The 12190-nt window shown below is 35.9% G+C and overlaps 1 protein-coding gene across 19 annotated transcripts in view; it reads right to left on the minus strand.

The window, feature by feature from the left end:
* The window catches only part of ANKS1B (ankyrin repeat and sterile alpha motif domain containing 1B), a 414782-nt gene that overhangs the window by 253428 nt on the left and 149164 nt on the right, over window positions 1-12190 (minus strand). For all 19 annotated transcript variants that reach the window (XM_069000638.1, XM_069000646.1, XM_069000631.1 and 16 more), the window contains one exon: window positions 5769-5949. In XM_069000638.1, the coding sequence (XP_068856739.1) occupies window positions 5769-5949 (181 nt within the window). The remainder of the gene's footprint in view (window positions 1-5768; window positions 5950-12190) is intronic.

The following is a 12190-nucleotide window of genomic DNA, read 5'->3' on the forward strand; positions in this document are numbered from 1 at the left end:
AGAGTATGTTTGGAGAGCAGGTTCACATGAACAACTAAGTGGGTTTAGCCCAGATAATTCCCTTAAGCCTCATAAAAGACTGAATGACAACACTGCAGAGGCATTACTGAAGGGCTGGGTAACACTGTCATGAACTTTAAGTTGGAATAATATGGCTAATTCCAAGGAGATTATTTTTAAGTGCAGGTGACATGAGATTTAGGGGCATATTGTATCTGTTTCATGCAAGCACTAGCACACACCAGTTTCTTGAAAAAAGGTATACTGTTTTTGACTGGAACAACAGGAATTGGTTTCATCCACAGCTTTCCAGGTATTGCCTCAGAAGACCTTTCTGCCACCAGATTTTTGGACATGTTGACACATTTGTAACACTGAGATATAATTACAATGAGCTTCATGAAATACGCTGCTTTGAAACTGGACGGTGCAAAGAATAGTTAACAGAGAGAAGTTTATAATATTAATCAACCCTACACTTCTCTGTCCTTGTGGGACAGACTGTGTCTTGCCTTGGATAACTGTGAAAAGGCTGAAATTAGAAGCAGCAAAAAGAAGGGCAACATAAGGAGACCTGAACATGCTGCATCTGCTGGACAAGTTAATTAGAACAAAAAATAAACTGTATGAGACAGTACTGAGTATGATCCCCAGTAGCAGTTCCTGGAATAGCTCTACTATATCTTACTAATTGCACTCAGTTGAACTTAGGTATAAATTATAGGGAAAAAACATATAATCTTCACAGATGAAAAGGTTAGAATTAACGTGTTTTGAAGAATGCCTTGGCAGAATTTGTTGCATTGTAATCAAGAAAATGATAAGGAAAATTAAAAACCAGAGAAAAGAGGGCCTCAATTTCACGTTCAAAGGCATTTCATCTGGAAAAGAGTTCTCAACCAATGACACGTTGTTACAAACCTGTAATACCAGTTTTTCCAGATATTCCATAACTGGATGTACAGGTGTCCATATAAAGGAGATGGGAATGCTTTATCTACCAACATTTGTTGATTATTCCTATTTCATTGCAAGCCAATATTTTCCCCTTTTTCTGTCACTGGAAAATCATGCACTCTTTTGCTAATTAGTGAGGTATTGTTAATAAAGACAGCGTACCATGGACTTGCATGCAGCACACCTAAAAATGGTCTGGCAATAAAAGTTATTTTCTTCTTCTTTGTATTCTTTTCATTTTGTGTTTCAGTTCTAATAATTTCAAAACTTTCTATAATTGAAGAAACAAGGCTTGAAGAGTCTACATAGACATCACAGTTTGATCTTTTCCTATCAGCTCTTAATAAATGAAATACTTGAATGAGAAAGTAATGTTGACAAATATGTGATCTACTTTGAAGATCAGCTTAGTTATTGTCACCTAAAGAAACATTCCTGCAGCAGAATAAGTTCTAACTGTATCTAGGAATGCAACATAGCCAAGAATTTTAGGCCAGATCTCTGAAACAATTTTCTAATTCTAATAGGCTGTATTTCTTGATTCTCTCAAAAGAGAAAGACAAAACTGCAAGTTTCAAGCTTTTAGGGCTGCTTTTGCTTCTGGAATAGGGCTTGTGAGACATAACAATTTCATCAGATATGTACTTTAAAGAAAGATCTGAAGACACTTATAGAAGAAATCAAAGGTGTGAGTCAAGTATAACTTTTTCAAAAGTAGAAGAGAAAAAATTATATTCTACATGTTAAAGATTAAATTCTTGAATTGTACATTCTGGCCTGTTTTAAGGAAAAATGTAACCTTCTTAGATGAATTAAATAATGTCTCTCACAGTCGGAGGACATGGCATATAAAAGCACTAACAGCTATATTAAGGTCCTCTCCTGTGGAGATAGGGTTTCTAACTAAGAGATAAACTAATTAAATACTTCTCAGTACCACAAGATGAGAGAAAAACTGTATCCTCTTTTACAATAAATGGCATACTGAACTTACTGAAAATGTACAGATTTTCATGGACTGAAAATAAAAATTGTAATGAGGTTACCTTCAGACGTCTGCTGACATTTTTGCAGCATACATGAATCTGAGTACAGACCTATTTTGTGATCTGAAACAGAACAAGAACCTCTGCAGAACTGTCTTTTTAATTTCATGGCCCAATTATACTCAGGACAAGAAGACATAATGAAATTATACGGGTTAGAGAAAGATCCATTATTCCGACTGATCAAGCAAAAATGAAAAAGAAAATCATCCAGACTGACAATTTCAGCTGCTAGTGTTTATTATGCCAAGCTGATGCTACCAAAATGGCCACACTTTTGTTGCCTTCAATCCTTTAAGATTTACAGTTTCAAGAGAACTTGAGGGATGTAGAAAACAAGGCAGAGATCTATATTAGACAGGCATTTCCCTGAAAGCCCAGGCTGCCCTCTCCTGGAGTGAATTGTCTTCCACATCTGTGGTCTTAGCTCATGGTCAAAGTTACATGAGGAACATCTCACAAACAACAATCACCTGACCATCAGGTATTTAATTTTTCATTTGTGTTATCTTACAGAACACCTACTAAACATGTATTCAGATGATCAAGAAAGTTACACACATCTTGCCAGGATGGAGTTACATACAGAAATGACTTCCCTGTCCAATGAAGTGATCTCACTTTTAGTATAGTAACTTACTTTTCTATTATGTGTAATACCTGACATTACTGGGATGCACTGGCCTCCAACCTGGGGTGAAATTCAATGCTATGAAAGCATGACTATTCACTAGGAACTCGAGAATGCTTCTCTGATGTCAATGATCTAGCTCCAGATAAAGGCCTGAAAACAGGTCATGCCAAAGCTGCATTCACATAGTCTGCTCTACACATACTGGAGTAAGAAGTGTTCCCATCAACTTGTTGCAGATTCTTCCACCAGTTAAAGTCCAAAAAAAAGGACAGAATCTTTATCCTTACCTCAGGCAATCTGATATTGAGGTATCTCCTGCCATCCATGTATGCAACATACATGGTTTGTTTACTCTACAGGGCTATCTGATGCCAAAGCCGAAGCACATATTTACCATGGTATGTGGACTGTTCTCCAGATAATTGAACAGAAATGTTGTCATATGCTGTCATTCAGATAATATACAGCTGTGGAGAGTTCAGTGTTTTTCTATTTGATAGAAATATACTTCTTAAAAATTGGGACCCCTTTTTCAAATCAGGGGCTGTAGGGAATTAGCAAACACCAAGAGTAAAACTGCAATCCCCAAACATAAAAAGGGGTTGATTAGTCTTTGGTAGCAGACTACTGAGGTAAAATTATGAAGACTTGAGAATTTGAATAATTATTTTGTTGTATTCATCTCTCACTTTTACTTGAATGATAATGAATCATTGCAAATTTCCTGAAGAAAACATAAAAAGCACTGAAATTGAGTAGGGAAATACTAATGCCTTATTTGAATGGAAGTCTCTGATTTAGAAATCCTGTAAAAAGCATTTTAATTGTTTCACTCAAATGCAAACAAATCCTCAATTACTATTAAACTAAACATTCTTTTAGGATGCAGATCTTCCATGAATTTTCAAAAGATTATAGTTAGGTCATATGATGAATTGTACTTGTCACTGTAGATCTCTAAAAGGAACAAGGAACCTTTCAGTGAAACTACAGCTAGCTAAAGCAGAGAAAAGCTGCAGCAGAACACAGAACACTGCTTCTGCTGCTCCTTGCTGGCCATTATTATTCAAGGTTCAGCTTTTAACATTGTAGATAAGAGACATGCCTTAAAGACTTTTCCAAGAGAGACAATTTTGATCTGTTCTTTACAGATTTTGTTATTCCCTTTCCACATTAGTACTCCTTGTCTCTTGCAGAGTTACCGTGCATCATCTATCCGTAAGGAGTTGAAAGGAACTAAATGATTGAAATAAAATGTTGGTTTTTTTCATGCAGGCTAATATTGTGTCCAGTATGTGATCCTGTATGTTACTTAAATAATTCTAGGATACCAGCTGAGAATGGAAGGTGGAATTGTAATTTTACTATAATTATTTAATAACGGTAAATCAATAATTTACTGATGGTAAAATGTACTATTGAAATGCTGGTAGAAGGTGGCCTGAACTTCAGTCATTTTGCCTGTTATTTTTTCTTTGCTTTCTAGGCAGAGACAAGAGGAAATTCAGCTTTCACTCAATCCATAAATGAAATCATCCACAAATTAGAAACGTAAAATTCTAATAAGCATGACCTTATAGTCCCAATCTCAGATGAAAATAAATGCAGTAATTAGAAGTTACTGAGTGTAGGCCATTGTAAATTTAACCAAAGAAGATAAAAGTCAAGCAAACCCAGGTACTATGAAGAACTTTAACAGAACTGTGCAACAGCAGAAATCTGGAGAAGTTAATTGTGTAATGTCAGCAAATTTTCTTTCCGTTTTCTTATCTTTGCTTTTAAACATCAAGAAATATTCAGTATCATTCAACTACCCAGAATAAAATTGTGATGCTGAAGAGAATTTACAGTAACACAGAAAACAACCAAAACCTTAAAGAGTCAAATGACCCCAGACCTAGGAATAAAAGATACCATTAAAACGAGTTATTTCTAGTTAAGTTTGAAAATATTTACTATATCCATCATATAAACACATTCTGTTAGTTTCAAAGTTAGTGATACATATTATCTTTGTTTATATTATATTCCAAAAAACCAATATTAATAATTTCTGATCATTTTAACTCTCTCTTCATCAAAGAAAATAGGATTTCTCACTCTTATTTCACAATAGTTTCCTAACAATATAGTTTTCTATCAATCCAGCTATGAAAATAATTTTTTTAATCTTTTAAAAGCAATGCTTTTCATAATTTTTAAACTGTACCAATTAGGAAAGAAGAGGATTCATCTAATTTCAAGATCAGTACTACAAAAGCCAATTGATAATAGCACTGAATTTCAACATTTGTGTTATTTTTATTTTACAGTAATCTACTCCTATATATATTTTAAATACAATATCCCTTTAGAATTTGATCTGCAGACCCCATAAACTAGCTATCAAAGATATTTGCTTCAATACATCAGTTTTCCCAAATACCATACCCTTCTGCTACAAGTTTAGCCTATATAAAGCAACTTGCACGTGGAATTTGAAGGGACAAAGCCAAATGCTTGGTTTACTGACAATTTCCCATTCCTGAAGTTCTGATCTGTGAAAAAGGATATACTTTAATCCTTCTTAAAGCATTTTAATTACGTGAATCTCTGCTTGCAGATAAGACCTTCCCCATTACAATCACACTATCATTCTAGTCAACTCTTATCATCAGCGCAAATACATTGAAGTTTTACTTTAATGAATCCCATTGCTCCTGCAGAAACAACATGCAGTAACAGGTTTCTTAGAAAGCTTCCCTTCCTCATCTTTACTGGTGGCTACATAATGTTTCTAATTACATTTTTGCAACTTAAAACTCTTATTGGAGTATATTGACCACACAATGGTGAAAGTAGATGTACAAATCATCATAATTTCAGAAGCTACAATACCTAAATTCTAGGCAAGTCTGGAAAAAAAAGGTTTTGTTTATTCAAAATATATTCAGGGAAAAAGTATGTTTCATAATACTAGTCATAAAATATCAGAACTCTTGTAGAGTAGTAGGAAAAAAATCAGGAATAATTCAGTGTATTTATGATAAATGTATTTTACTACCAAAGACAACAGCAATTCCAACTTAAACCCAAAGACCTGAAGTTTTATAAAGCTTTGTTGACAGTCAAAGTAAGCTTTTTTTCTATACCTGGATGTTCTTTCTCTTCAAGACTGTATTCCAGAGATCCAAAGGAATAATTAGCTGGACTGATTGCAGGAGTAGAAATAAAACTTGCACAGCCAATGGATGGGTTGATTTCAAAATAATTGTGGCTGTGATTCATTCGGTGAAATTCCAGAGAAGATACTATGGATGTACGTTGCTTTGGCTACAAGAAAAATAGAAGTTTGGCATGAAAAATACAGACTTTTTGTACAGTTTTCATTACTTGACATTTAATAAATCTATCTTTCTCCATTTTTACTGTTTTTATTTGGCTCAAAGGTTATACTAGTAAAAATAATTTCATATGACAAGCTGTGGTGTGTAGAGATAATTTCCTTTCAAAATCTGGATAAATCTTTATTAGAAAAAATGCACGTCTGCATTCTAATCAATTTAATTCAACATCAAATAGGCTTTTAGAGCCTTGCATATAATAATTGCAATCATCTTTTGATAAGAAAGGGAGCTCTTCACCAGCTGCATTGCTGGGTACATCTTCCAAAACAATTAGAGTGCTGATGCCTGTATAATGAAATTTACTAAATAATATTGAGTGCCCACCACTCGACAGCCACCCTCTGCTGTTTATTCCATTTATGAATATGCTTCAAATATTCAAAGAATGGAATGTCTGGAAGCTTAAGGGAAAAGTGTCAGCTTCAAAAACATACATGAGAATCAAACTTTCTGCATGAGTTTTCATGGAACAGTTAAAAAACTTGGTACTCCTTTATTTCAAATATTTACTTTTGAAGCAAACCTCTGAGCAGACCCCACTTACTGGTTGTGCTTTGGATTGCAGAGTAGTTCCAGAGCATGAGAAACTCATTTCTTTTGGGTGGATCCACACCATCAGGCATAGAAATTAAATCTATATAGTGTGATCATCAGGTAAGCAACAACTTTTTCACTACATGGACTCGTTCCCATTGCATTGCCCTGCTTACTAGTACAGACATACCCTTAGTGCTCAGTATAATGGGTTTTAAGCCACAGACCACTGCTGGTTTGCAATGCCATGCTAAATAGCCTGTTGCAACACTCATTTGTTCCATACCCAAAATACCCTAACCCCACAATGCTCCTTGCTGCTTCAAGATCAATGACCTGAAAAACTAAACATCTCCAAAACAGAGGAGGCCCTGAATCCACATTTACAGCTGTCTGTGTGTTTATTTCACAACAGAGAAAAACATCTCAGGAAATGCTGCCTTAGAAAACCAAACATGGACAAAAATTGGAAAAAGAGAGTAAAAGATGCTTTATCTCCTCGTTCTAGCATGTCAGGCTTAACAGGTCAGAATATTTGTAAGGGTCAAGAATTTGTTCCTTATTGGTGTCAAGACCGAATTACTACCTTTGGGGGCATAAAGATCTTCATTGGACCACAAAGGTATTCACCTTACTTAGAACTACCTGTTAAAATACAACCTATCCCAGTGGAGTAATTTTCAAACTTGTTTTTGGTCTATTTAATTTTTAGGTTACAAGTCCTGCAATGCTTGTGTTATAAATACCAAACCAGGCTGTTTTCACTAAAAATTCACTCTTTCTATTGGAATGTCAAACAGAAAAATTCAACAGAATTAGGTCTGTATAATGTTGATTATTTCTTAAAGTTGTGTTAGGCACCATATAAATTAACTGTGTCCAGTTAAAACTGAGAAAAAAGGGAAATTTGGGCAATCATCTGGAACTCATCTATGGTCTATGGGACTTACTTTCTTTAATAATTGAAACCAGTTTCTGCTTTGAAAGCTTGACTCCTAAAGCCTAGTAATTTCATAGGAGAGTTCAATGAACAGGGACAGACTCCAACATCAAACAGTATGGCTGAAAGTCATTGTTTGGGATCTGAGCCAAAATACCTCTCAGATCAGACCAAAAAAATTCATGTGTATTAATTAAATCTAAATGGCACACTTTTGCTAGACAACAGATCCATGAATGACCTAATTATTTCTAAAACTGAAAAAGATCTCTGGTCATTTAGAAGTATGTTTGTGGCCCTTTCCCAAGCAATGGTGTCTTTGCAGATTTGCAGGACTTCAACTCCTGAGTTGAAAAGGGGACACCTTAAATACCATGAGGTGTGGTATCTCTGGTAATTCTTAATCTGAGATAGTCCCTGCCTAAATGGGCAGCTGGAATGGTCCAGCTTTGTGTCCCAAAGCAGCTCCAAAGGCAACTGCCCTGGCCTTTGTCTAGTCAGGCCTCCAGCCACTGCTTTGACCATGTGCCCCTTTCTTGGAGGCACCATTTGCCCTTTCACTATCTTATTTTGGACTTGGGCATTATTATTATTATTGCTTCAGAGAAACATATCTCAGTTTAATATGCCTTTCCAATCTAAGGCTTCTGCAGAGAACCTCAGTCAAACTCTAGTACTCTACAGCATTACACTGCTGCTATACTGTTTGGAGTTAACAAGGTCCATTTGTCAACACAGGCCAATAATTTTTCTACATAATTAGGAATGCAGCATCTAAGCCTTTATAGCTAACTAAGAAACTAGAGGAATTAGAGGAATCTTTTGTACTTTTCCTGTGTCCTGTAAAATGTTATGCTGTTAAAGTACACTAATTGTTCATTAATATATACTATGACAGATTCAGTAAACTGGTTTGTGTTGAGTGCATCTCTCTTTATCTCTCTAAACTACAATTTGCACAAAAAAAAACAAAACAAAAGAAAACAAAAAAAAAACAGTAGAAGTGAATCAATCTTTTTTTCTACAGTTAGGAATAAATTCCATTCCAGATTTGAACAACTAAATTTCCAGCATAGCTATTTATATCTACCCTAGTTATTTAAGCTCCCCTAGCAGCCAGTTGAGGTCTAGTCAATAAAATCAAGATCCAGTCAATACCATCAAAAGTTCAGAGAACAATTCACCTCACCCCAGTCCCATTGGTACTAATTCCCTTGCCTTAGTGCAGGTATCTACCATCACTGCAGATTCCTTAGGGCATCCCACCTGGCCTCCAGCTGCCATTCCGAAGAGTGCAGGTCTCCCCTATATATGCCCTGTACAATTCCTAACAGCCTCCATGTGCCTTTCAGAGACATCTCTGTAGCACCTCAAATGACATCAGATTCCTACTTTTAGGTAACTGCATTGAATCCTGCATCTGTCCTAAGCATGACAGGAGATTTGGTATATAAATCAGACAGAGATTCTTATATACAGAAATGAAAGCAGAGGTGTTTCAGTCACAGATTTAATCCCACCTCTAGCTCACATCTAGACACACTCTAGAAATCTTTCCTTAGAATCTGATGTCAAATTCCAGCCTTACTGGCAGTAACCTTGATTTGTTGATTGCATCTGCCAAAGCCACTGTTCGACAACACTTACCAAGAACTGTTGAGATAGGTTCTGAAAAATTCTAAGATTATTTACTATATGGAACATCATAACTCAGTCAGGGGTCAAGATTTCATAGTTGTGAAAGACAAATGCAAAATTTTGTCCCAAAGAGATAATGCTTCTTTCATTCTTTGAAGCCAGCTTTGTCATTACATGCCTTTCTTGTACTACTCCAAAGGTCTGGACATGCTTAGATAACCCTTGTAAAATTCTGGCATACTTATGGCTTCACCCCAATAAGCATGTTACATAGAATGCAGATTTGTCCTTAAGTAGACTTTTATTCATTACATTCACGTGTTTAATTAACTTGTTATGACTTGTTATGACTCTTTAATGACTGATATTTACTTTTAAGGCATTTCTTCACAAATATTATTTCAGTCATAATAATACCAACCTAGAAAACCCTACACTACCCTATAACAGCATACTAAATCAGGCTAATGAATAAATCTTTTCAATGCATAATCAAAAATATATCAGTACAAATCTTTAAAGATATTGCAATAATAAGATTTAAATAACTTTTAAATCAGATCTAATAGGAAGAATATTTTCTTGTGCAGTCTGTAGTGAACATGTATCAATGGAAGATATCCCTTTGAAACTGCAAAAACAGGAAAGGCATCAAAATACACATATTGAATTGCTTTTCCATTAAAAAGACAAGTAAGGACTTAATGCCTCCATTAATGGAATTTGCATGCAATTCTGTAATGCTGCCATGACTGGCATGTAACACTATGAGCACACAAGGGATCATTCAAATATTTCTTACAACATTTAGCAGAGGCAGCAGGGCAAAACTCCTCTCTCAATTTAACACCAAAATATTTCTTCAGCTTTGAAGTATACTCTGCAATACAAGCTTCTGACTTCACCTTCTTTTGTCTTTGTGATTTGTGTACATAGCACAACCATAGCCTTAAAAAAATTCTCACAACACTTTGTACTATGACAGAGCTAGTTGCCTCATTTTACAGATGCTGAACAAGGGCATAGAGCTTTCCCAAGGGACAGATGTGTGGTTTGTTAAAACACTGAGAACCAATGAGCCTAAAGAAATTCTGCATTTGGCAAAACCTGCCAAATTCCAGCTGCCCTACATAATGTAAAAATTCGTTTCAGTTGCAAGACATCATGCAGAAAATCTATGATAGAATAGAGAACTGCACCCACTTTCTCAAATTCTAGTTAGCACATAAAATACAGACTTATCAAAGAAAGCAAGAGGCTGCAGCCCCTTCCCCCAGGCTCATCTCACATATATAACACCGTGTGAGTGCATTTATGTGGCCACACAAATCCCTCATTTTGATACCTGCCCAGATGGTTCCATTCTTTCAATTCTCTGATCAACTCACTCCTTCTTCAGAAATTTTTCCTTCTCCAGCTTCCTTCCTTCTAAAATCTTGCTCTAATTCTAAACACTTATCTTCCCTTTCATAAACTCATAGAATGGTTTGATTTGAAAGGGACCTTTAAAGGCCATTAGATCCAAACGCCCTGCCATAAGCTGGGACATCTTCAACTAGACCAGGTTGCTCAGAGCCCCATCCAATCTGACCTTGAACACTTCTAGGGATTGGGCATCCACAACTCCTCTGGGCACCTCTCCTTTTCTATTTTCTCCTATCCATTGTTACACTCCTTCTAAAGCTACTTATGTTACTCTCAAAAAACCTTCACAGTACACAGTTGATGCCAGTTCTATTTGGTATTCCAAAATTTGCTTTTCTGCTTTCTCTGTGGTTTTGTCACCAAGGTCTCTCAAACTCCCTAATGGTCCTACCTGACAACGACTTTACAGTCACTACATCCCTCTCATTGTCCTTCAATGCATCCAATTTTAACCCCTGTCCTCCCTTTCAAATACAACTTTCACATCACTTTTATGGTTTCTGTCTTTTGCCTCAACATTCCAGCATACCATCTCTGTTCCTGTCTTTGTCTCCTTTGCTCATGTACACTTATATAAAAGCCCAAAACATTAAAAATTTTATTGGTAAAATACATCCTGTTACAGGACAGGCTTCTTTGTTTTCTCCTGTCTCCAGTTTGATTTGCAGAAATCATCAGTCCTGATACATTTGCATCAGTCAGTGCTGCTGTCAAGAATTATTTGATTTATAGGATCTGAGCTAAGGTGATCAAGTAGCCTTGAAATTGCAAAAACTGGAGATTACAATGCATTTGGGTTTGATTCATCTATGTCACCTAGAAGTGCAAGACTACATTGAATTATTACTAGACTACTGAATCAATTATTCTGTCAAGCCTCAAAATACCATGTTGAAAAAGCTCAAGACACATTTTCTTTTTAATATGGTAATATAATTTTCTCTTTTTTCATTTCACAAAACTTTATCTTAAATTATAGCAACAATTAAAAATTAAATATAGGCAGTTTCAGCACCCATCTTGACATTGTTGATTTTACTTGTCAACACTTTAATGTAGTTTAAGAGCAGAAAGCAGAAAATACACAGAGGCTGGTAACTAATACATCCCAAGCAGCCACAACAAGGAGTTTACAGGATCATGAGATTTACAAAAAAAAAAAAAAAAAAAAAAGATGCTTTCACTCTTTTTTTTTAACTGTAGGTCCTTTATGATACTAAAAGCATAATGCATTCTAAAACTAAATTAACTTTTAATGACATCATAGTGTCAAAGTCCTAGAAATTTTTGTTTGATTGATTTAGAGGAAGACACTGCTTGCATCCTGCATGAGCAGCAAGTGCATACTACTTTACAGTAATCTCATGGTCCCTCAGCATACTTGGATCGTTCCCCTGGCAGTGACATGCTCAGGAATGACACAGACTCAGCTTTTCTGTATAGCCTGTGGGCAGGAAGCTGTGCTGTGTGACTCTGGGTACCAGACACACACAGTGCTTTCTGTTCTCCTCTGCGCACATTATCCGAGCTCTGCCTCAGAAGTCCTCCACTGGAGTATGTAATTAAAGGTCAGAGGGTTGCTGCCCCTTCTGCCTGTGGTCTTATCTCAGATGACAAATCAGACAGGACA

The sequence above is a fragment of the Aphelocoma coerulescens genome, chromosome 1A (genome assembly GCF_041296385.1).
Source record: "Aphelocoma coerulescens isolate FSJ_1873_10779 chromosome 1A, UR_Acoe_1.0, whole genome shotgun sequence".
Taxonomy (NCBI): domain Eukaryota; kingdom Metazoa; phylum Chordata; class Aves; order Passeriformes; family Corvidae; genus Aphelocoma; species Aphelocoma coerulescens.